This window comes from Ctenopharyngodon idella, chromosome 15 (assembly GCF_019924925.1).
Source record: "Ctenopharyngodon idella isolate HZGC_01 chromosome 15, HZGC01, whole genome shotgun sequence".
In the NCBI taxonomy this organism is placed as follows: Eukaryota; Metazoa; Chordata; class Actinopteri; order Cypriniformes; family Xenocyprididae; genus Ctenopharyngodon; species Ctenopharyngodon idella.
The window spans coordinates 14,652,134-14,678,948 of record NC_067234.1 but is presented as its reverse complement, the minus strand read 5'-3'; the positions used below and the strand labels follow the sequence as shown (position 1 = coordinate 14,678,948).

Genomic DNA, 26,815 nt, shown 5'->3' with positions numbered 1-26,815 from the left:
AGGCGCTTCGACAGATGCATGTGGGTCCTCAGCGCAAAACGTTCATTCTACGGCTATGTCCTTATCTGTAAATGTTATTAATTCATGTGAGCATTTCCATTTTGCATAAAGGCACGTCCTGACAGTCTGTGTTAAACTTCAAACTTTACTGAATGAGCGCCGGTGCGCGCACCCGCGTCAGACAGACGGAACGCAGTAGAGTTAAAGTTAAATTTAGATTTAAAAGTCAACATGTCATCCAAGCATTTTATGAGAGTAGTAACTGTAACAACATGTAATTGAATATAAATGTAAGACAGGATACAGGATAAAGACATGACAGTAAGAGGTGATTGTGTCCAGAGTTAATGTGTGTTTATCTTAGCATTTATCCTGTTGGTTAACACTGACATTGTTTTTGTTTTTCATTATCTTTATTAACATCTAAATTTAATGTAGAGATTTAAACTATATTCACTATATACAGTGCTTAAATTTTTTAGACCTCTGCCACCCAATGTAAGGTTTGTGCTACAGCTGTCCTAAATTATCAATATTGGTGATTATTAAAATAATTTTTCATGTTTCTGTAATGGTTAATCCACCAGTATGTGTAAGCTCTTTAGTTACAGCAGTATTTCTAAAGCTACAATATAATTATTGTTGTTATCCATGAATTTTCGATTTTACTTTTTTAAAGAACTATTTAGTTGTTTCAATTTGTTATTTGTCTAATAAATGGCAATAACATTTTTAGTTTTAAACAAGTTTTTGATAGCGTCCTAAAATATTTGTGTTCTCTCTTTATTATGACAGGTAGTCTAATAAATTAAGCACTGTATGTTTTTATAACATTCAATTGGCACTTTTGTTTAAAGTACATTGGGCAGGATGATTAATCGAAAAAAAATAAATAAATAAAAAATAATCAGCCAACTAGTTATCAAAATAATTGTTAGTTGCAGCCCTACTTTAGTAAATAGAGTAAAATGTGTTTGTATGTAAAAATTGAGCAGCAAGTTTGCATATATATTAGCTACTGTATTATGTGTATATAAGCCATCAGCCACACTGCTCTTGACATATTAACATTGATAGCACACTCAGTTTTTAAATGAAGCCAGATTATAACTTTATCTTATCTAATATCATTAGGTGTTTTTTTTTTTCAATGGCCAACAACGAGAAAGCAGAAGGGCCAATAGCTGATAGAATATATGTAAGACTTTTTAAAATAAATAATTTACTACTAACTACTACTACTACTACTACTACTAATAATAATAATAATAAAAAAAATATTAATAATAGTAACAACAACAATAATAAACAAAATAAAACCACACACTAAGCCCAAAAATTTTTTTTTTTTTTTTCTTCAATGGTTAATGCCAGTATTAAGAAATCAGAGGGGGCACTGTCTAATATAATGTTTAATAATTTTACAGTAAGTAAATTAATAATAATAATAATAATAATAATAATAATAATAAATGAAATCCAAAAACAGAAAAAAAGGCATTATACATTTATAACGGCTGTCATCAGACTTTGGAACTTTTGAAAAACTCAAAATGGCCAAATATCAGTCTATGTCAGTCTGTCAGCACAAACAAATCAATTATACATTTTTATACACAAGCAAAAATACCTCAAGGCACAGACAGACAGTTTTATCCGAGATCCCCAAAAAAGGCATAATGCCATGTATCATTAACAAGCCATCTTACCTTGAGCTTGAACTCGAGCTGTGGCAGGACGGACAGCAGTAGATGGCTGTCGATGTTGTAGAGCTCCAGGATTAGGTCGAAGACATGTTCTGACAGATCACTGACTGAAGTCTTCCCCAGCATCAGCACCTGGTTAAAAAACTGAGACACCAACCTGCACATCACACACTCGCATCCATCAATGTCTAACATGCTGCACTGGAAAACGGCACCCCTTTAAACTCACTGCATATCCGTTTGGCAGCAGCTCTTAACATGGCGTTGATTAGAGATTAGTTTGAGGAAGCTGGTATTAGATCAAAACAAAAAAGTAAGTGGCTTCATCTTTGGGCAGGAAGGGCTATCTCCAACAGAGCGCAGATGTACGGAATAGAAAGAATATCCGTCCTTTCAGATCTATTAGAGAGTTATTGAGAAGGATTCTTCTCTGTTAAGGACCTCCACACTTATTCTCACTATCTCTGGCACTTTTAATGAGCACTGCAGGGAATAAGGTTCACAGCATAACAGCGCTGCATGCTCCTGCGGGTGTTACTGATGAATGTGGTTAAGCTCAACATGCTGTTTGAGCGTGGAGAGGCACTCTTGATCTCCGGTTAATGTTGCAAGCCTCAACGAGTTTTTGAAAGCGAAAGGGCTGGAGTCAAATCATGGATGTTCATTAGGGATTATTCACAATTTAAATAAATGAGAAGAACTTTCTCGCACCCTTGTAAGTCAGCATGATTTTGGCACAGCCGACAAGAGGTAGGGCATACGTTCTATGCAAAGTTAACCATTATAAATCACGTTTACTCACGTTGGTAATGTATGGCTCTATGGCCTGAGCGGTTCTCTTCAGCAATGCTTTGGCCAGATCGTACGCTTGCTTGTTGAGATTCTGCAAGACAAGATAGAGGAAATTAATAATTAACGATTACCTATAATGACAGGGGTGTGTGTCAATCTCATGAAACCTGTCAAGAACCTGTTCTGGCCTTATTTTATCCCAAAAACACACAAATATATGAATAAAAGAAAATTTAAGATTAAGATTATTTTATATCTTGCAATGTTTTTTTTTTCCTTCTCATTTTTCTGTAAATAAATATTTCATGTTTTGATTAAAAATAGAAACCCATTTTAAGTGTCATTAAGATTTCCTCTCTCAAATTATCGTACTGTCAAAAAAAACAACAACAATATAATCTATATTGTAAAGTAATAACACATTATGGTAGTATTTTTGTACTGACTTTAATTAATAAATTTCAGAATTACTGTTTTAAAGTAAAAAGATAATCAAATCAACTTTGAAAACTATTTAGGGTAAAGTGTGCTTAATTGACATGGAAATTATTTAATAAGCTCCATTTTCTTTACGTAAATATCATTATAAAATTAAAGACAGTAAAAACAAACACCAACATGATATAAAAATATTTAATTTACATCACACATTAACATGTTATTTAAATATGCATTAAACAAAAACAATATAAAGTTAAACTTCAAACAAAACTAAAACCAAGAAGCTTAAGTTCTGCTAAAAGCATCATTGTGTCATCCACAGTAAAATTCATTATGTAAAATTAAAATGTAATGTAAAAGTACATTCTCTGTTCATATATAATGACTTTTTAAATGGCTTTGCAATGCATGCAACAAATTATGTAAACACATTAAAGGGATAGTTCACCCAAAAATGAAAATTTGATGTTTATCTGCTTACCCCCAGGGCATCCAAGATGTAGGTGACTTTGTTTCTTCAGTAGAACACAAATGATGATTTTTAACTCCAACCGTTGCAGTCTGTCAGTCGTATAATGCTTGTCAATGGGAACAAAATCTATGAGAGTAAAAAAAAACATGCACAGACAAATCCAAATTAAACCCTGCGGCTCGTGACGACACATTGATGTCCTAAGACACAAAACGATAGGTTTGTGTGAGAAACCGAACAGTATTTATATCATTTTTTACCTCTAATACACCACTGTCCAGGTGTGCCTTGAGCACAGCATCCGGTGCGTGAGGTGTGTATGCGCTCTGGTGTAGTTTAAAGGATTAGTCCACTTTCAAATAAAATTTTCTCTGATAATTGACTCACCCCCCATGTCATCCAAGATGTTCATGTCTTTCTTTCTTCAGTCGAAAAGAAATTAAGGTTTTTGATGAAAACATTCCAGGATTATTCTCCTCATAGTGGACTTCAATGGTCTCTCCAAACGAATCGAATTTTGAAGGTCAAAATTACAGTTTCAGTGCAGCTTCAAAGGGCTTTAAACAATAACACGAGGAATAAGGGTCTTGTCTAGCGAAACGAAACACAAATGATTGCCTTGCACATGCTTCTGCTTTCCGTATTCTTCAAAAAGCTTACACTGTACGTCCTACGCCTTCCCTATTCTACTTACGGAAAAAAAGGAACTGGCGCTGCGTTCATTCCGTAAGTTGAATAAGGAAGGCGTAGGACATACAGCGTAAGCTTTTTGAAGAATACGGAAAGCGGAAGCATGTGCAAGGCGATCATTTGTGTTTATAAAGCATATACATTTGTATTTTTTAAGAAAATGACCGATCGTTTCGCTAGATAAGACCCTTATTCCTCGTCTGGTATTGTTTAAAGCCCTTTGAAGCTGCACTGAAACTGTAATTTTGACCTTCAACCATTTGGAAGTCTATTGAAGTCCACTATAAGGAGAATAATCCTGGAATGTTTTCATCAAAAATCTTTATTTCTTTTCGACCGAAGAAAGAAAGAAAGACATGAACATCTTGGATGACATGGGGGTAAGTAAATTATCAGGAAATTTTTATTTGAAAGTGGACTAATCCTTTAAACTACGCCAGAGCACGTACACACCTCACGCACCTGATGCCGTGCGCGTGCTCAAGGCAGTTGGACATAGTGGTGTATTAGAGGTAAAAAATGATATAAATACTGTTTCTCGCACAAACTGATCGTTTCGTGTCTTAGGACATCAATGTGTCGTCACGAGCCGCAGGGTTTAATTTGGATTTGTCTGTGCATGTTTTTTTGACTCTTATAGATGGAGTTCCCATTGACATGCATTATACGTCTGACAGACCGCAACGGTTGGAGTTAAAAATCATCATTTGTGTTCTACTGAAGAAACAAAGTCACCTACATCTTGGATGCCCTGGGGGTAAGCAGATAAACATCAAATTTTCATTTTTGGGTGAACTATCCCTTTAATACAGCATTATAGACATGCAATTATAGGCTAAGCTTAAAGTGCAACACATATAAACAATATACTGCTCTGTCTCTCTACATATGTACATATGTGTTAGATTCAAGTTACCTTGTGTGCTGGGACCAGGTTAACCAGAACAGTATCCAGGAGTTCCTGTGAGACAGAGTCGCCCTCGCAGACAATTGAGCTCATGAGATCCACCATATGCATGTGGACTTTTTGGTTGTGTCCATTGCTAAAAGAAAAACATCACGGTAAACACAAGAATTGACCTAAAATCAGGTGCACCAGGCAATCAAAGTGGAGGACTGCAAGATGGGAAGCAAGCTCAATGGGGCAAAGAAAACAGAAACACTTCAAGGTTTTTCCATTTACACATGAGAGCAGAGTGCTGCAGTGTCCCGCGAATAGAGGACATTTCCGACTGAGTGAACATCAGTGGCTGAGTTGAATCGCCCCCATATGCAGCCTTTATAGCACACATGCAATGAAGGGTTTCCACCTGGGATTCGCACGCATCATTGTCATCTGACCGAACGCAGGGAAATAATATCGCAAGCAGGAAGCTGACAGCCCATTAGGACATAACAAATAGGCTGCAGCTTCACATTTAAATCTCAAACAGAAAACAGCAAAATAAGGAGGTGCTTTACTGTATCATGACACGTTACTACAAGATTCAGTGTTGCACTCTCTAACCAAATGGCAGCACTATTACAGGATTACAAAAAGTACTAGGTCATATAATTCATCCTCAATAATATAAAATTAGCAAATATCACTGAAAACATCACTCAAAAGTTTCTTAGAAGTCTAAAATATATGTTGGTAAATATGTATGTTCATATGACTATGTATTTTTCATAATTTATCCTTTTTTTAATATAATTTTGTATATTAAAATTTAATATTCACCCTTAATGTTTATATTGTAAAATGTTACTATGTAACTAGATTTTTATTGTTTTTGCTGTGTGAAAAAAAAAAAAAAAAAAAAAAAAAAGGAAATTATATATAATATATTTGAATTAGGGTTGCACGGTACACCGGTACTGGGAAAATACAGGCATATATTTTATTTAAAACGATATGACATCATGATTTTGCTCATTTCGGTACTTGATATGCTGGCTGTTCCGTTGTTCACCACTAGGCGGCAGTGTGCTGCCCAAACTGCATCGATTAATCGTTAAAGGGTTAGTTAACCCAAAAATGAAAATTCTGTCATTTATTATTAATTTCAAAACACTGCTTCACGAAGCTTCGGAGCATTATAAATCAGCGTGTCGAATCATGATTCGGATCACGTCAAACCGCCAAACTACTGAAATCACGTGACTTTGCCGCTCCGAACCGCTGATTCGACACGCTGATTCACAACGCTCCGAAGCTTCCTGAAGCAGTGTTTTGAAATCGGCCCATCACTATATAAGTCATTATTTTGTTTTTTTTGCCGCACCAAAAATATTCTCGTCACTTTATAATATTAATATTGAACCACTGTACTCACATGAACTGATTTAAATATGTTTTTAGTACATTAATGGATCTTGAGAGAGGAAATGTCATTGCTGGATATGCAGGCCTCACTGAGCCATCGGATTTAAACAAAAATATCTTAATTTGTGTTCCGAAGATTAATGAAGGTCTTACGGGTGTGGAACGGCATGAGGGTGAGTAATAAATTACATTTTCATTTTTGGTGAACTAACCCTTTAACATCCCTAGAAATTACTTCTCACAAAGTTTTCAAATTACTGATCTGATGTGATAATCTGTGTTGATTGATTTACTAAAAAATGTTTGTGTAATTTCCCGCATTATAAATGCGAAACATGCAGGGATTAGTAAAATTATGCGCAATACTCGCAATCCCGCGCCGATACTCGATACTCTGGTATTAGATTGTGGTACCGTACCAAAGCCAAAATTGTGATATCGAGCCAACCCTAATACCCTAAAACCGTTTTCAGTAAAGTCAAAAAAATAGGTCGAATGTCATTTTTTTTTTTTTTTTTTTGTCAAAATTGGGTTCTCTTTAAATTATCATTCTATTACATCTTGTCTATCATCTCTGAAAATATCTTGGCAAAATTTGCCCGTTAAGTGCAGAAAAATAGCGATTTATAGAGGCAAGGCTGTCTTTCTCTAACGTTACTGTTTAAGAACACACCCAACGGAGGTTAAAAAAAAAAAAAAAAAAAGAAAAGAAAAGAAAAAAAAAAAACAGCCATAGCGGTCCCTCTCTTAATGCTACAAAGACAGTTCACCTATCAAAATAAACCACATAACATGTAGAATGATGAAGGTGTATTAATGCAAATTTCTCGCCAGTCCTGTATAAACTACGGCACGCAAAGTTTTTTTTTCCCCTAATACAACGTTATCGTGAGAAGGCGGAGCACAAGAGAACAACGGAGCTATAATGAACACACGTGTTCTAATTATGTGTTTATTAGAGGTTGAATTCAAATCAAATACTGCCAAACCGCCCATACAACTTCTGAATAGGATGTCTACTTCATAAAATGTATGAAAATATGGAAATATATGGTTCAGACCACTCAAATAAATGGAGGCGCCCTTAAATGGTCAGATATGGAGCTTGGGTGTCATCTAGTGAAAAAGTTTGGTACTGCGTCCAAACAAAATCTTACTGAAAGCTCATTTTTTTTTATATTTCAACCTAAAATTTGGAATGTTGTCATTTTTGGCTTTTATTTTCTTGCAGTTTAAGAGTAAAACATACTTTGTAATATATTATTATAAAATATACAATTATATTTTTACATTTTCATAAACTTAAACTTTTTTTTTTTTTTCATTTCACTTTCATAATTTATTTCACTTTTACAATAATCTGACTAGTGTCTTCTTTAAAACAAGACCAACCTTAGGTCTATATTCCAAAGCATTCTTGAATTACAACCATTTAAGTTTGGATAGTGCATTTTCATGTCTGTGCGAAAAATGGTGGGTGACAGTTATTAAAACCTGTTTTTCTCAAAATTCCGTTCCCAAAAATCAGAGCGATCAGCCGACTTCAGATAACCATAACTTTTGTTAGACAAGCTATGAAAGGTAAAAAGCTATGATAGGTAAAATTTCACCATGTGATGGGTTTTCGCAGATCACATCACATACACACACACACACATTATATTATATATATATATATATATATATTTTTTTTTTTTTTTTTCAGAAGATGAATTGGCATTTAGATATATTTACAGACTGTTTATTGCAGCTCAGAGGTGGCATGAATGCATTTACACTGCGATTACAATTGCATAAATAATGCCATGAGATTAATGGGTGTTAAATGGCTATTAGTGCACTCGTGCTTTTCAGGACAAAAACAGCACTCGTGATATTGCGCTCATTACTCATAATAAAAAACCTATTAAAGGGATGGATTAGTTCACCCAAAAATTAAAATTCTGTCATTTACTCTCCCTTTTGTCATTTCAAACCTGTATGACTTTCTTTCTTCTGTGGAACATAAAAGAAGATAATTTGAGAAATATCTCAGTATATTTTCATTCATATAATGGAAGTCAATGGTAACCAAAACAGTCAGTTAACATCCTTTAAAAGCATTTTCTTTTATGTTCCACAAAAGAAAAAGTCAGAGATTTGAAATGACATGAGGAAATGATACTCTAAATAAGAAACTAAAACTGCAGAATGTGGCAGTTTTAGTTTCTAAGAATGTGGCAGTTTTAGTTTTTAATTAGGAAGTCATTGGCTGTGTCTGAAAGCTGAAAAATGCTGCCTTCAAGAGAATGCATTCCAGTGTAGGAGGGCATCAAGGCACTTTCTGTCTCCTGATTGATTTTTAAAGGCAGCATAAATGCATCCTTCGCTACGTTTCATATCCCACAATCCTGTGCGTTCCATTCCGTGACAGTTGAGCTAAAAATAAAGATGGCATCTAAAAGTTGCAGTTGGTGGTCAGTTTCTGTGTAAATGTTCATTTTTGACCAAAGTTTTAACTTCTGATGTCATTTCTAATGAGAAATTACTATTGTAGTAATTAAATATTTGCTTAGTTTTCACCAAAGCTCTATTTTGCTGTGATCATTAAACCATTATGCTGCCTCAGAAGACTGTCTGAAATCAGTTTCACGAGGTAGCTTCATGCGCAAATGCTGCCTGCAAAGTCAGTGCCTGTTAAGGCAGCGAGGCAACAAGACGCAGCCACTGAGTCATTCATTCGATTAGTCAAACGGCTGATTTATTCAGGAACAAAGTAAATGGCTCTCTTTATGAATGGGCCATTGAATCATCGCTTCAACTGATTCATTCAAAACGTGGATTCATTCAAAAATAAAACACGCTGTGTGTTGCTCAGAGACGCACAACAGTTCTGCTGTGGCTTTATAGATAATATTTTTGTTGGCAAAATTCAGCATAAACAGACAATATTGTACCTTAAATTTAACACAATATTAACTTTTTATGTATTGAACTGTTGTATAAAAATCAATATCACATTTGCAATCGTGCTATTCAGGATAAAAACAGCACTCGTGTGATATTTACTCGTTACTTGTGTGACATTGCTTAACTATATCATCTGATATAAATATGAGACAAAAACCCATATATACCCAAACACAAAGAAAAATACTGAGATATATTTTTACTCTACAGAATGCTTCAGTGGATAGACATGAACAACAGACTCACTTGATCACTTGAAACAGCGTCCTATAGAGCTGAGTAAAGATCTCATTACTGTCCTCCAATTCAAAGCAGATGTTGTAGGACTTCACCCAAGCGATGTTCTAAGGAGCCAGAGGGGGAAAGACAAGGTCAAATACTGGTTGAAAAACCATTAAAACCTTGCTTCAGAGTATATTAGTTGGGTGCCATACCTCCAGTAGATAAAAATATCGATTAAACTGGGCACTCTTAGTGTCCTCCAACCCTTTCAGCTGTCGAGTTATGAACATGAAAATATCCTGAGTGGAAAAGAAGAGTAGACAGTTTTAATATTTTAAGCACCTGCAAAGGCAAGACTTCACAATGCATGAGAGACCGCAGTGTTATTTTAGTATTTTCTGCAGAACAACTCGATCCGTTGCTGTCTTTTGTTTGAGGTGAAGAAAAACAGACACACGCACACACCCTCAATATCACCCTCAAAAAGAGTTTTAATGCATACCAGTACAATCAAATATTTCTTTCCCAAAATAAACCCCAAATTTGGCAGCCACCATGGTGGGAAAATAAAATGTAATTATAGACATAAACAATTATAGTTCTTCACTGACATATGCAAGAACTAGCATGGCATTCAATAGACTGAGTTTTCCAACCTTAAGTTTATCGGGTGATGTGTACGGTGCCTCGGGGGCATAGATGCGAAATATATCTGCAAGACAGCAGGCCACGAGCAGTCTGACATCTTTGTCTGGGTGTTTGAGGAAAAAGTCTGAGGCGAGATGCAAGGCCAAGTTCAGATAGAGTTCCTTCTCCTCCTCTGAGTCCTGGTCCATGTCCATGAAGGTTTTCACCACCATCTGAGGTTGAAAAACACCAATGAGCCGCGTGTCAACCACTCATCCAAATAAAAGTGTGATGTAAGACAATCTAATGGGAAACACACTTTCACTTGGCAGTCCTACTTAAAAATAGACATAAGCGACAAAGCCACAAAGGGAGGAAACTGTATCTACAAGCTGTAAAACGTCTTGAAATACGAGCAGGAAAATTATCATTTCATTCTGTCTGATAAAATTTCAGCTGAGGTTTCAAGATGAACAAATCTGAACATGAAAAGATCTGCACAAAATATTTCTGCTAAAATATCCAAGGAAAAACATCTCTGGCAAGGAATCTGGAACAACTCACCAAAATTCCTAATGAGAATTTCAAATTAATAACAATTATTAATTATTCTGATTACTGGCAGTGTTGATATTGTTAACTAAAACTAACAATTAGTAAAAATTAGGGCTGCACAATTAATCATATTTACCCCGAAATCACTAATTTGGCTTTTGATTATGAAAAAGCAACATGCTTCAAACATCTTTCCAAACATGAGAAGAATTTATGAACCTGTTATCCAACAAAAGACAACATTCAATAACATGTTTTTACACCAAATTCAATTCATAACGTCAGCTGAGAGTTTGAAATGAATCCTTCTGTGAGATGATGTGGCTTCTTGCACAGAATACGGCACACAACATATTATTCTAGCATCATAGTATTCTATACAGTGATAAAGGCTTGTCGATTAGATTGCGTTATAAATATTAGGGCTGGACCAGAATATTCGATTACTCGAATATTCGTTTGGTAGGTTGGTATTCGATTTTCAATTTTGGGATTCGAATATTGTTTTTGCTTTTTTGGCACATCTGGCATCCCCCTCGCAAAACGGTTTTCATTTGCGCTTGAATATGTTTACACTACAAAATCTGGCGGAATACAATACTCTTTTTTTTTTTTCTTTTTTTTAACAATTATCTTATATAGCCTAGCCGTTTTTAATATGATGGACAGTTTAAGGAGCCCAACCTTGTTATACTTAATAATTATATTTGCTTTTTAGCCTACTAAAGTGTTCCCTGCAACTGGAGTTTTCTGCCTGAAGCGCCCAACTGCATGAGCTAGTATTTTGAGGTAAGCTGCACTGCTTTGACATTGTGGAAAATAGAATAGAAACAAAATGTATTAGCCTTTTTACCCGTTATTATTAGTCTAAATGAATCTACTGCGAAATATAGTTGTTAAAACTCAAACGTGAGATTTTTCTTTATTTATTACCGTTCGTTCATTTATTTTTCATTCATCTTTTATTAAATAGCCTACCCTTTACTGTGTCAGTAAGTACTGTGCTGCTAATTTCTGATTTGGGAGTGATTTGTTTGTCAGAAAAATGTTAGGCTACCTTATTAAAAGTATTGCTCTTAACAGACCTGTGTTTTATATCACTAGTGCAGTGTCCGTTCTCGTACCCGCGTGAGGCGTGCCGTTTCCGGCTCGCGCTGCTCTGTAGTTTATTAAAAGTTTATTCATTCTGAATGTGTTCTCAACATAATTAAAATGCAAACAGGCACACAGACACACAGAGATTCCTGCTGTAACGCGTTGTGTACAGAGCAAATAGGGATAACGTTAGCTCACTTAGCTTGAGTTATTGATACCAGACAGACTTCACAGAAGCGATTGACATTTCACAACTGGCGCTTTATTCCCAATGAAACACGTGTGACTGTTCGTCGCAAATGTTATACTTTAAAATAACTTTAAATGAGCAACAGAAAAACAAAAATAACCCGCATATATGCGGCGCTCAAGTCGTTCGAGACACTTCAACCGAGAGCGCGCAGCTCTTAAAGGGGCCACACCATATTTCTATTCGTTACACATGCCTTTATTAGAGAGAACAATATCTTCAGCCCCCTCCTGCAGAAGCTTCGAATATTCGAGTATTATCTTAACTGTATAAATTAAATAAAGATTAATCATCATTTAATTACAAAAGCTATTCAGTCATGTGAGTACAGTGGTTCAACCTTAATATTATAAAGCGATGAGAATACTTTTTGTGTGCCAAAAAAACAAAATAGCGACTTTTCAACAATATCTAGTGGTGGCCGATTTCAAATCGAAGACAACGCATGTGTAACAGTATATGTACTGGATCGTGCATTATGTCTTAGAGGGAAAGAAGCCTAATATTCCAGCTTTCTGTGTTTTTAATGTTAATCAAACAACAAATGACAAAGAAATCACTCACTGCTTTTGACTGAATAGCTTTTGTAACTAAATAATGATTAATCTTTAATTTATACAGTTAAGATAATATGCAGTGTTATTTTATATTTGATTATTTTATTCATTTTCTGTACCTGAAAACTACTGTTAGATACCTGAAAAGCACTGTTTATTTTATTTGAATCTTTGCTCTATTGTATTGATTTGTGCTGTTGCTTGTAGTTTGATTTGTTCTTATTTTCTTTATTTTTATTTGACAGCAGTCCTTTTTTCCCTGAACACAGCACATACCGAATCGTACCAAAACCGTGACCCTAAAACCGTGATACACACTGAACCGTGAGTAATTTGAACCGTTGCCCCCCAAATACATATATATCCATTGTATATCTAACCGAAGAGTGGTACAGACAGGCTTTAGTAGCCATTATTCATTGTAATTACATTAGGGGAAAAATATATATATTTTCCCCAGTAATCAAACTGTTTCCACTTTTATGAATGACAAATTGTTCCTCACCTTCAGTCTCCGAACCATCTCCTCCTTGGAGATCTTATCGGAGATCTCCTTCACCCCCGGCGGGTAGGTGATTTTGCCGTCCGTGGCTCGATTCTTGGAGTGAGCCATGCTCTCCAATCAGTGATCGCTGCAAACGTGTCAAAAAAGAAAAGAAAAAAAAAGGACATGAATTTGTCAGCCCACAGAACGCTTATAAATGAACAGGGAATTTCCATCAATTACTCTTTTGGAAAAGAATGTGCCATTTAAGAAATGATCTAATGGATTCTGTATAAAGATTTGACTTTGACCACATCCCCTCCCAAAAAAAAATAAAACATAAGGCAGAACCAGTTTGTTTTTTGTTTTGTTTTTTAGAAAATTGCTGGATGCTGGCCTAAACCTCACCTCCTGTGGATAGTTAAATATTGACGGCTCTAAAAAAGCCATTTTAGAAAGAGCAGTCTCATGCATTTCATTGCCACGGAGACATTTAAATTCAAAGAAATGCTACACTTTCAATTCAAGCTGGTGTGCACAGAGGTTTTGCAGATTATCCAACTAAAACACTACACCCACATATGAATTATAACACCAAGCAGTCTAATCTAAATAGACAAGTCAAAAATGAATACAACTACATAAGTGTTGGGGATAACAGCACAATTAAGCCTACTGGCTTAATGAAGAGTTAAGATTAAATAAGAAAAGACACTATGAAATGCTTCGTCAAGCCAAGTTTTTATTTTTGTAACAAGGAGTTGAAGAAAGATGCATTGCTTGTAATTTTTTAAAAGGTCAATACTCTTTACATCACAAAAATGAACTATGCTTTACTTGTCATTACCCAAGTTTCTATCCAGTTTTTGCTCTGTTTTGTTATGGACAAAGTAAATGTGTTATAAAAAGTTTTGCGAAACCTGCCGTCTCCAGCCTGTTTCCATTCAATTGGCCTTTTACCAACAAAAAGGTGTGCGTAATGACATCATCCATAAAAAAAAAAATGCATTGTCGCATGTTTTGTTGTATCACTAAAAAAAAAATCTGCCCTTGAGCCGTTTCCATACATAATTTCACGTATCAAAAATTATATCATATCTTTCGCATCTCAAATATTTGTAAAATCTACAGAGTGAGACAATTCAAAATTTGCTAGTTTACGGCTTACTATTTTCACAAATTATATTATTAAATAATTAAATATTAGGAAATATCAGATGACGACAGCGAAGATTGTATGACAGGACTGCATGTAACTGGCTTTATGTGACGAAGCCTACTTTGGACACAAATTTTAACATTTAAAAAAAATGTAGTGTTCATAAAAAAGATTGGTACAGTGAAATATTCCCTCTTTGCATATAGCTGCAATCTTTAACGTAAGCTACACTTGAACATGCAAGCCAGTCGCGGTTTGATGCAGACGCATGTAGCCTAATTCAGATCATTCACAGCAAAGAAAGTTATTCGTTTGATTATCAGTTTGATCAAAAACATCAAGTCGCTGTTTTTTTTTCCTTTTTTTCTGATACGCTTAACTGTTTTATTCTCACAAAACAATGTTAAAATTTGTTTAGAGCTTTTTGGATTCAACCCACTTTGTTTTCCTCATTTGTTTAAGATAAAACTACATTACATATTAATAAATTGTATTTATACAATTATTTTATTTACAATTGTCATGTTTGTGATTTTCATTTGTCATGATGCTAGCTCTTGACCATGAAATCAAAATACACGATCGAATTTGCATAATTTTGTTTATTCAGATACAAAACTAACATATTATTTGTGTATTTTACCTTTATTTTGTCTGCGTTTTTTTTTTTTTTTTTTTTTTTTTTTAAATATAAACATTTAAATCATGGCTGTCATAACTGATTTATTCAAACATGCATTAAATATTGAAGAACATTACAACGAATATGTAATGGTACAATGGTAATGGCACTTTTCTAGCTGACTAATGAGTTTATGGTCACTGAATGTTTTTCTGACGTAAATGCGACGTTACATGACATTGTTTACAAGCTGTTTAATTGACGTCTTTCCGATGTTGAAACACTGATTGCGCTATTACACGAGACATGATACGGATTTCTGTAAGTTGTACTGTATATTTTAACATACCTTCAGATGTTTAGTCATGTTTATTTCGCGCTGTAACTGGTATTAAAGCGGAGGAGAGGATGTTCACATGCGCTCCGTGCTGCCGCTTCTCTTTAACTGAGGCGCTAAAGCGATCTGTCACGCCACATTAAACAGCGCCAAAACGGTACTTATTTTTTGAATTTCATAATAAGATGGACGTCATTTGAAATCTGAGACTTTGCTTCATATCAAAAGTAACAAAGCACAAAGATTATTGCGATTTATCGGATGGGAGGTGCGCTACATGTTCTGTTAATTCATCAACTAAAAACAGACTAGACTAATCGATTCTTGGGATTTAAGAATCGATATCGGTTCGTAAAAATGAGAATCGATTAAAATCGAGAAAATCGATATTGTTTACCCAGCCCTAATATTCAGGTATTATTTTTTCTGATTGCCTATTCTTTTTAAAATGTGAGAAACAACTACCTATTTATACACTGTAAAAATATTGTTGCAATTAGCTATCACAACTTAAAAATGTGCGTTAGAATAACTTTCCTGGATTTAACTTGGAATAAAAATAACATTAAATTAAGATGTGTAATCCAAAAAAAAAAAAAAAAAAAAAAAAAAAGTACAAAATTTCTTACCAAATACCAATAGAAATAAAATAAGTTTATATACAATTTAATAATATGAATAGATTTAATGCAACTTTGAACATTACAGAGAAACAGTGATCAACATCACAAATGCAGATGCTGCACTGTAAAAAAAAAAAAAAAAAATCAAAAGTTGAGAAAACTTAAAAGTTTAAGGCAACAAGCTTCAGCAGATTTTTGAGTTCTCAACTTGTTTTTGTAGATTTGAGTTCTCAACTTTGTTGTATAAACTGAATACAACAAGTTGAGAAAACTCAAATCTGCTGAAGTTTGTTGCCTTAAACATTTAAGTTTTCTCAACTTTTGATTTTTTACAGTGTGTGTGTGTAAGCAAATTCTGTCCTGTGTGACACCACATTTATTTGCGCTAAAGCCCTTTTTCTCGAAAAAGTATTTCCAAAATAATTCTTGCAACATTTGAAGTATCGATATAGAATTTATGCACTAAAGTTAACCAAAAAAAAAGAGAAACCATTGAGTAACCTTTTTTTGCAAAAAAAAAAAAAAAAAAAAAAAAAACCTCAGATGGAAACCTGGCTATTGATATTCAGAACAGAACTAGCTGGCATTATGGGGAGGGGCATTCTCATTCTAGAAAGCATTTGATTGGCCAAAAATATACAGTGCAAGAAGAGTTATTATTTTGGTACACTTTTTCCAAGAGAAAATGACTGTCAATTTAAAATGTGTTATCTTAAATCTGCTATAAAACAATTTACAATATTTACAGCCCCCCAAAAAATAAAAATAGATATATATATATATATATATATACAAAATTAAACAGAAGTAGCGATAGATTTTCATTCATGCGGACTTTAAAATTTAACCTCTACAAAAAAATTACTTATCTTTACAAAACAATTACAATAATAAATGTACTTTCATTCTGCAATGATAGCTGGAAATATATAAAAAATTTAATTGTTATAAATGTTCTGACTAACAAACAAAAAACACACACAACATATCTTTAAATAAATGAGTCTTTAAATAAACAGTACGAATAAATTAATCAAAATGCAAATAAATGCATTATGAGTACTTTGCATTCCCCTAAGAGCGATCCATGAAGTTATAACAGCACAATTATGCAAGAAATTAATAATGCAAGCTGAAGTGAAAATAGCTGTCATTTCTAGGGAGGATCAAGACAGTGTAAGTATTTCACACTCCCTGCAAACAGCAAACGCATTTCACAACACTTCTATGCATGCAATTAGTAAACAATGCAACACATTTACAGACACAATTACAGCCTTACAATGATTTTGCACGGAAAAAAGAGAGGCTTACACTCTGACAGCAGGTTGACTTTCTCGGCTGATGTCTTTGTGCTCCTTCACTGCTTTTTCTACAGCCACAACCAGGACAAAATACAGTTTTGATCACATAACTGTCATTTCCATTCCTTTGACAGTGGTTTATCCCGTGCAAACCCAGATAACACCCCTAAGGGGGTGTTTACAGGCTAAAATTCATTGCACACTACTACAGCTCCTCCGTTACTATCTAGATCCAATGCATAACAGCACGTCCGATCTCAACATGCAATTGACGATATTAACCCATATCAAAAATGAATACAAACTGCAGTAGTACAATCTGAAATAGGTTATGAATCGGATTTAAATAGAGGCTGAAACGGTTTACGAGCAGCTAAGCTAAGCTAACAGAGCTAAAACACAAACACTCATATGCATGCACACATACACGAGGCATCAGAAAAGTGCACGGCCCTCTTCTGCAATGAAAACGACCACGATAGCATACGTTACACATAAACCAACAACAACTGTCAGAGAAATTTGGATTTTTAGTTAAGACTGAACATATTTGAGGGGAAAGACAGTGAGAGTCAGATGTCCTCTCATGGGTTAACAGAAGAATAGACAACCAACCGCCGAAAAGGAAAAAGCACCTACTAAAACAGCAACGAAATGACAATTCCCATTAACAGACTCCAATCGGCAGAGGTCGATTCCACTCGCGTGCGATTTAAATTCAAATAGTCGTTTACCTTTTTGGAAAAAGTGCGCGCTCCACTCGCTTCTCCCACCACTGTGATCCTCCTGTCGGCTTCAAAATGGCGCCAATTTGTCCCTATCTGCAACAGTCAGTGCAGCTCCGCTCAATACAGACCCTTCACTCCCCTCCTCCACTCGAGCTTATTTATTTAAGGGCATGGCTGTGTTTTTTGTGGCTATATTCGCGGTATTTGTTTGGAAAAATAAATAAACTACTATTATAGTAATGTAAATGGCCAGTGCATAAACGAGCGTTCGAGTCGCTTAGCAGGTCGGAGTGTGGTGTAACAGCGACATCTATAGGTCACGAGGAGGACAGCAGTCAGTCTCCGCCTTCATACACATTTATGACAGCTACAATGGATGGATACGGCAATGCACTGCACCAGTGCTGTTATTGTTGACAAAATTATTAAAAATCGGTTTTGGTAATTCAAATAAAGCTGAGATAAAACATAATATAAATATTAAATGAAAAATTAAACTTAGAAAATCAAAAATGCTACCTTGCAACTAACCAAAGTTGAAGACGCCTACTAAAAAGACTAAAGAAGAAAAATATTAAAGCTAAAACTGAAATAAAATTAAAGCTATACATATATATATATATATATAAGGACAAAAGAACATAAAATGATTAAAAACTAAAATTAAAGCTGAAAATATAAAATTAATAAATACTGTGTAATAGTAAATAATGCTAAAATAATTCTGCACTGGGGGTAATTCTTAGCTTTGATATTTAAAAATTGAATCATAGCTTTTTAGGAGTCAAGGTTTCATCACAAAAAGTTATGATGTAAAAAATGTTTTATGCTCAGCTACCTACTTTATTGTTTTTGTCACATCATTAACACAAGTGTACAAGAAATGAAAATCTTTTGTGCATAGATCCTAGCAGCAATGCATAACAAGGATACACTATACAATACACTTTACACAAAAATACAGTAAAACAGGGGTGCGACGTGAACAGTACACAATTCTTTATGTATCTACATTATTGCCAAGGTCACATTTATGATATTTTACATTTTTTAACTTTTAGTTTTTCGTCTACTTCGGCTTTATTTCAATTAATGAAAATGATTTTTAATAGTTTTAGATTTAGCTGATAATAACACCACTGTTTCTGACCCTGAGAGTGGGAAGCAATCATAGATATTTACTTGTTTGAATATAATGTAGAAATCTAACGGTTTGGGCACTTAATTTCTGAAAGATGTTTAAATGCTGCTATGGGAACATAGAAAAAAAAAAAAAAAAAGAGTAAAAATAACCCAAAATATTCAAATATATAAAATGAGTTTTAAACTCAAAGCTGTGTAATATGAATCTTTTTGAAAAATCCACATTAAAAATGCCACAACTAATATTGAGTGGACAAGCATGCAATTATCTGCAATGTCCCATGTGCATTCCTTTTAAAAAATGAATTATTGGCATCATATAAGAAAACATCATTTATTTACAAAAATAACAAGCATTTAAGAAAAAGATATCTTGTTCTGTACATAAGCCATCAACTATGTAAAACACCATAAAATGTAAACCCTGAGTGTCTAGTAGATTAAGCTGCTGGTCTTTTGAAAAATCGTCACCTTGAAATTATAAGGTTCGGACATTTTTCTCAAAATTGAGTTATTCACATATTCTTATTCTGTGACAACTTATTTACATTATGTGATTTTTTTTAAGTTGTGTACATTTTTTTAGAAAACAAAAAGGCTCTATCTACAGAAGCGTATGAAATGCAAAAACTTAATATCTCAAAACTGCTCAGAATGCAGATTGAACCTTATAATTCCAAGGTGGAGAAATAACAGAATAATTAAAAATACATACACTGTATGTGCTGTTCCTAATTCAGCATGTCACTACAGATAATATTGTTTTTTTATTTATTCTGCCTTGGAATGTATCTGGAAGCTCAGCACTAATTGTATGTGCCAGACTGTGTAAAGGTCAAAGGCTTTATCAGACTCTAATGGTCTTATCTTACCAATGGTCGACACTTATCAATGTGATGATTTAGACGATTTGCATTTTTATATTACAATGGGCAAATCTAGGACAGCAAAGAACATTTTCATATGCACACTAAAGCATAAGTACAAAAGAGACAAAAGGAAGTGATACTATTTAAAAAGACATTCTTGATCTAAAAAAACAGAGCATTTTTGAAATTCTGCAGTGTTCTCAATTTTCATTAAAACATTAAAATCACCACAGTCATTAAAACACCTTTAGCTGCATCAATTATATTAAAACTAAGAAAATAAACCTATTATATTCTAAAAAATAAAATGAAAATGTTTCTCTTTGCTAAATGGCATCAGTTCTCTGTTAATGGCCTTTGTTTTTATGGGGAGGCACCACAGAATTCATCACAATGTCAACATTCATCGGCCACTCGAAACCATCCAGCATCTTTGCTATTGTTTCTCGAGGGACTCCGTGCTTGTTCCTCCTGTTGATTAAATTAATAGACAGGAAATTACCAGGATATCCAAACTCTAGTAGACTGCTATACAAAACCTGTCGTAAATGAAACAAATAAAATAAAGTAACAATGTCTCTTAATCCGACCAGAGTCAGCTGGTCTTATTCACGAGGATATGAAAGATACTCACTGATCCTGGACTATAAAACATTTTATCCACTTAAACACAACTGAATTCCGAACCTCTGTACTGTAAGCCAAAACCTGATCCAAAGTCAATAATGTTTCTCATTCAGTGATTAATAAAAGCCAGTGTTCCTTGCTTGACATGAGAACCAAAACTATTAACAGACTTACTTTTCTAACTCGGCAGGATCATATTTCCAGTGGGTATCTGGCTCAAAAAAGTCCACTCTGTATCCGTTCTTTAAAGCCTGTGTGAAATAAAACAAATGAATTTAAATATGTTACTAGTTTATAGTTAATTTAGCAAATAGCCTGAGAAATGTAATTTAATGTAATACAAGAACTCTGGATTCAAACATATGGAAATGTTTTAAAGCACTCCTCAAATAAAAGTTACAGACAGGGGTTGGTTGTGTTTCAGACAGTTTCCAGAGCCAGTTTAAAGCCTAACTTGTGTTTTACAAAAATATTTTCACTCCAATCCCAGGCATTTCTGACACCAACTCACCATTTCAACATAAGGCTTCATCTCCCAGGCTTTGACATTAGTGTTGTCGATGATAACAGGTGAGCAGCCCTCCAACATCGCCTGTTCAGCTTAGAAATGACAAAGACATAAACAATTAAAAAAACAACACTTCATGCTCTTTCTCAAAACATTAAATTTGCAAAAGTTTCCATTCTTGAAATTAAACAGGCGAATCTCACAAAAATGTCCTGGTCATATTTGACCCCAAAAGCAAAAGAAAAAGAAATTATATTTTGCATGAAGGCTATATTAGGACGTTTTTTTGCAGGATACAATTAATCAGCACGTCACAAGTTTTAGTGGCACATGGCACATGCCAATGACAACTGGATGTGCCAATAAGCACAGCGGCGTGTGCCAATGGCTTCTGTGGATAAGATGCCACGCCTCTTAATGTTAATACTGCTACTGTGAACACAGATAAGCAAATGGGCTTCGGATACATGCCTACAAGCAAAAATACCAAAAGAACTTTTTGGAGAATGCCTTCATGTAAACACAGTGGATTATGTCTTAAGTAATTCTGTAAATCGATTAAAAAAAATAACTCGATTAATCACACATTTTTTCTGTGATTAATCGCAATTAAAAACACTTAAGTTTTTATATACACTTTTAATATATTTTATAATGTAATAATTTCACAGTTAATCTCCAAATTAAAACGACACAAAGACAATATATTTTAAATACTTGTTTAATGGCATCTTTTTATGAATGAAGGCCAGTATTACTGATACTAATAGCCTACAGCTACTGAAGTCTCCATGAAATTGATTTTTTCCCCCCAATTTTAAACATGAATTATAGCCATTCAACATTACAGTGTAATTGAAATATATATACATATATATATACATATATATATATATATATATATATACATATATATATACATATATATATATATATATATACATATATATAATATATTACTATACTATATATATATATATATTTTTTTTTTTTTACATTTATTAGCTTTCAAAAATATAACAACTTTTAATATAAGTGAACTTAGAACAATCCTCACATAAACCCATAATAAATGTCATATTTATTTGTCATAGGAAAAATACAGAAATTAAATAAAGTTACCAAACAGTCTGCACTGCATGATTTATAGCCTAAATTAAATATAGATTAATCATTATTAAAGCTACAAAAGTTCTTTAGTCAAAAGCAGTGAGTGATTTTCTCTGTTATGTTTGTTCTTTCATCATCTTCATTGACTTTGGTTGCTGTCACTTTGAGAGCTGCCACCGCAGCACGACACGGATCTCACACGCGTCCCACTTTCTCACAACTTTTTACTTTCGTTTAAGACTTTATTTAACTCATTCAAGGCTGCTCTTATGAGGATATTCAACAAAACGGACATTTTTGGCATTATTGTGTGTGTTATTGTTCGTTCAAGCATGACAGAGAACTCAATGCTGGCGCGCCGTCCATGCGTTTTGGGTGTGACAGGACATTCACAGACAGCGCGTTCTCTTTTTCTCTTTTGGTGTGCTTAAATGGTTTAAAAGCATTTGCATGAATAAGAGCGTGATTATATATTGTAATGCTAGACAAAGGATGACAGAAAAAACGGATGCTGCGTTAATTGCGTTAAATATTTTTAGCGTGTTAAACTGGAAAAAATTAATTGCATGCATTAATGCGTTAACATTGACAGCACTAGTCTTAAGAAAACACACAGTTGAGAATTAAAATGCATGTGTAACAGTATATTGGATCCATGCAATAGTGACAGCGGCCTAATACACCTGCTGCAGTCTGTCATTAATGACAATCAAACAACAAATGACAAAGGAAAATCACTCACTGATTTTGACTGAATAACTTAAGTAGCTTTAATCTATAATTTATCTATATTTAATGTGTAAAGTAAGACTATGCAGTGTTATAGGCCGTATGATTATTCAATTTTTGGTTGTAGGCTATTACTTATCTGAATACCACTGTTAGTACATCTTCCTGACAAACTTAAAAAAAAAAAATTCTTTATTTAATTTGTATTTTCATTCTGTTGAATTTATGTGTTCGTTTTGTTTGTAATTACTTTCTTTGTTCTAATTATATTGTCGACTGTATACTTGTCTTGTGTAATTGTTTTGATGACCCTTTTCTTACATTATTTAACCTAGTATTAGTTTTTGCTGAAGTATTGATAATTGAGAAATTTCACTGATATTTAAAATTACTCATATCGTGAAATAAGACTTTGATCATATCGCCCACCAATAATCGTGATTTTAATATTGACCAAAAATAATCGTAATTATGATTTTTGCCATAATCAAGCAGCCCTACTCAAATGGGCTGTTCGGTGGCCGGTGAGTATGTATATTTTATATATATATATATACACACCTGGATATATTTTCATAATAGTCACCCAAATAAAACTTATCCATTTTATTTATTTAAAAAACTTAAATTACTTATTTTAAATATAATATAATAGGTGATTAAAAAGTATTAAACTGTAGGATGAAAATGCTTCAGTGTCCAGTGTATAAAAAGATGAAACATATAGTCCTCACCTCTCTTCTGATTCCAGTCGTGCGCGTCCCCGAGCAGAGCAGAATCGAAAACATATCTGTTGTCTTGGAAAAAGTAGTCATCTGTGCTCAATATTACTCCATCGGGACCAATGGACAGGAGCTCTCTGAGAGACATATAGTGTAATATTAAAAAAATCAGTTGAGCTTAAATTCTCTGCATACCTAAACTAATCAAAACATTCTGTTGAGACAATGTTAGCAGAACTTAAAGGATTAGTTCACTTTCAAATGAAAATTACCCCAAGCTATTCTAGGTGACTTTCTTCTTTCTGATGAACACAATTGGAGATATATTAATAAATATCCTGATGCATCTGAGCTTTATAATGGCAGTGAACAGGACCAACGAGTATGAAGCTGAAGAAAGTGTCTCCATCCACATTCATCCATCATAAACGTACTCCACACGGCTCCGGGGGGTTAATAAAGGCCCTCTGAAGCGAAGCGATGCATTTGTGTAAAAAAAATATCCATATTTAACAAGTTAACAAGTAAAATATCTAGCTTCCACCAGACTGCCTTCTGTATTCAACTTACGAAAAAAACGGAACTGGCATCGCGTCAGTTAAGCTTTTTCCGTAAGTTGAATAAGGAAGGCATAGGACGTAGCATAAGCGTTTTGAGCTGTGAGAGTTTTACACTTTCTTCGTAAGTAGAATATGGTCTGGCGGAAGCTTTATTTTACTTCATAACTTGTTAAATACAGAATTTTTTTTACACAAACGCATCGCTTCAGAGGGCCTTTATTAATCCCCGGAGCCGCATGGAGTACGTTTATGGTGGATGGATGTGGATGGAAGCACTTTCTTCTCAAACTCATACTCGTTGATCCCACTCACTGCCATTATAAAGCTCAGATGCGTCAGGAGATTTATTAATATATCTCCGACTGTGTTCATCAGAGAGAAGAAAGTCATCAAGGATGGCTTGAGGGTGAGTAAAGCTTGGGGTAATTTTCATTTGAAAGTGAACTAATCCTTTAACCAATCAATACAAGTATTACTTGTAATATGCCTTTAGTATTTAATCAAACATTTGGCCACTGATTTAGTGTAGAAAAAACAATGAGGTCTTTTCTCTACATAGTTTTACTCACCTGGCCAAAGAGGATTTTCCAGATCCCGGGACTCCCCTCAACAATATGAGCTCTAAATGTTGATATTGGTCTTTTTCATGATTGTGCTGCTGCCAGTGTGATAAAGGTGTATCATATTCCTCAGAGAATCCAGGACGCTCATGTGACTGGAAACTGCTACGTTCATGCCATCTGTTTGAAGGTAATGGTGGCCCTTCCCACGGGCCCCTGCTGTTATTGTAACCATGGAAGTTCTCCTGAGGTCTCATGTCTGGAGGATACATGATTGGACCTCCAGACGTTGGGGGAGGGATGAACTGAACCCATGGTGGAGGTGGATACAATGGCTCCGGATGTCCTCCTCCACCAAAGTCATCCATATTCCATTGTAAGCGATGTCTCCATCCCTTTGGATCTTTTTGGTTGCGTTCATGTGGACCCGGGTAGGGTCTGTACGCTCTGCCGTGATCAGTTACGACAACAGGACTGTCCGTCCTGTTTGGTAGGTTGCTTTTGGACTTGCTGGATGAATGCCGGCCATGCTCTTCAACCGATTTGGTGTTGGCATCGCCATCAACCTTATCTACTTCCTCAAGCTCTTTGTAAAATTCACAAAGCTCCTGCTCGATAGAAGGATCGGGGCGACAAGTAGGCCCAATAAATGCAGTACTAGTGACACCCAACTCTCTAATGACACGATCTCTGTCTGTTTGGTTTGTGTTAACTTCTTTCACATTAGCATCTGTTTGTATTTGTCTTGAAGGATCCAGTTGTGTCTTGAAATGACTTTCATCAGGTAAATAAGCAAATTCAGTGTGATTAATCGCCTGGTTTTTGGATGATTTAGACACTGGAGTCACTCTGACACCATCTGAGCAAATTTGTGGTGTGGTTTTATATGGTTCCTCTACATTTCCACCATCAGGTGGATAAGTAGACTTACTGGTGTTCACATTTGGCATCTATAAAGAATAATAAAACCGACTTACAAAAAAAGACTTACAAAAGCACATAATAAAGCAATATTGTGTACATTCATAGATTCATTGATTATACAAAGACGAATTAGATTAGTCATAATAATGTATAGACGTTTATATCTGTCTGCTTGACAACCATCTTTTACTATTTTCAAAAATACTACTTAAAACGACACAGAAGCAGTTTCGATAATCAGGTTCATGTTTCAATAACTATGTATTCTACGAATGATCTTTTGTGAAATCGCTAAAATTGCGCTGAAAAACTTTACCTGACGTGTTGACAAAACTTGTAAGCACAAAGGTTAATTAAATGTTTCGATTATCGACGTACATATCTGGTAGTAACATAAACGGAAGACAGCCGCCTGACACACAACACCACAAAGAGGAAACAAAAAGGTTTCAAAATAAAAGTCGCTTAAAAATAAAATAAATATTTTAAATGTACAAATGTATGTACTCATAAAATGTACCGTTTAAAAACCTTTTTGTTATATTGTTTTTTTTTCCCCCATCATTCTTACCCCAATCTTTTCAACTGTAGTGTATGTGATATAAAATACCGTTAATGTGAATATAATATATAGCTCATTATGTTGTAATTTATATAAGTGTTTATGTTTCATTGTGGGTGGAAGGACTGGTAGGCTATTGTCAACAAAAAGTGCAAATTTCCCTCAAAATAGAAGTGAAAACTCAATGTGCTACTCCAGTTAAACCACAGAATGTGTCAGTAACCACTTAGATCCTCTTCTGTGAAGAAATGTGAAGTTTGAGTTCACACAGTTAGCGCTCTTTGCAGCCTAACTTGAATTTATTGCCAAAACCATATTTTGTTTTGAAGAATGACCTACACAAAATACACATAAGGAAGTGGAATCTTCATATCCTCCTGTAGTAGAGACTGCTGGTAAACCAAAACTGCCTTTGAGTGAGTGCATTTGAATCCTTTCTTGTTTGGGGTTAATTCCTATATATAGACTATACTGTGGTATTATCAAACACAGATGCTATTTTATCTTTTTATTCCTTTAAAAAAAAACTTTTAAAATTACAAAGGCTGTTTTATTGAGCCATATAGCTGCTAGCAGAAAT

At 34.5% G+C, this 26,815-nt stretch overlaps 2 protein-coding genes across 3 annotated transcripts in view; both read right to left on the bottom strand.

Moving 5' to 3' along the window:
- The window catches only part of pds5b (PDS5 cohesin associated factor B), a 49,829-nt gene extending 31,612 nt beyond the window's left edge, over positions 1-18,217 (bottom strand). Inside the window, exons 1-9 of one of the 2 annotated variants that reach the window (XM_051862222.1) lie at positions 17,928-18,217; positions 17,204-17,261; positions 13,170-13,296; positions 10,237-10,440; positions 9,793-9,879; positions 9,605-9,702; positions 5,018-5,144; positions 2,509-2,589; positions 1,710-1,850 (exon numbers count right to left, since the gene is read on the bottom strand). In XM_051862222.1, the coding sequence (XP_051718182.1) occupies positions 1,710-1,850; positions 2,509-2,589; positions 5,018-5,144; positions 9,605-9,702; positions 9,793-9,879; positions 10,237-10,440; positions 13,170-13,277 (846 nt within the window). In that variant the 5' untranslated portion in view covers positions 13,278-13,296; positions 17,204-17,261; positions 17,928-18,217. The remainder of the gene's footprint in view (positions 1-1,709; positions 1,851-2,508; positions 2,590-5,017; positions 5,145-9,604; positions 9,703-9,792; positions 9,880-10,236; positions 10,441-13,169; positions 13,297-17,203; positions 17,262-17,927) is intronic. The other variant, XM_051862221.1, reaches the window with a different exon arrangement.
- A 1,167-nt stretch (positions 18,218-19,384) lies between these two features.
- On the bottom strand, positions 19,385-26,132 carry n4bp2l2 (NEDD4 binding protein 2-like 2). Its single transcript, XM_051863451.1, has 6 exons — positions 25,990-26,132; positions 24,759-25,699; positions 23,642-23,766; positions 21,072-21,160; positions 20,735-20,811; positions 19,385-20,404 (listed from the first exon to the last, which is right to left on the bottom strand). The coding sequence occupies exons 2-6, from the start codon at positions 25,697-25,699 to the stop codon at positions 20,281-20,283; spliced, it is 1,356 nt and encodes a 451-aa protein (XP_051719411.1). The 5' UTR covers positions 25,990-26,132; the 3' UTR covers positions 19,385-20,280.
- Between the last annotated feature and the right edge of the window lie 683 nt (positions 26,133-26,815).

Coding starts and splice junctions, on each gene's coding strand:
- n4bp2l2 (XM_051863451.1), bottom strand. CDS start 25,699: ATGCCAAATGTGAACACCAGTAAGTCTACTTATCCACCTGATGGTGGA. Junction 23,767..24,758: donor GGAAAATCCTCTTTGGCCAG/GTGAGTAAAACT, acceptor TATGTCTCTCAG/AGAGCTCCTGTCCATTGGTC. Junction 20,812..21,071: donor TGAAGCCTTATGTTGAAATG/GTGAGTTGGTGT, acceptor TATTTCACACAG/GCTTTAAAGAACGGATACAG.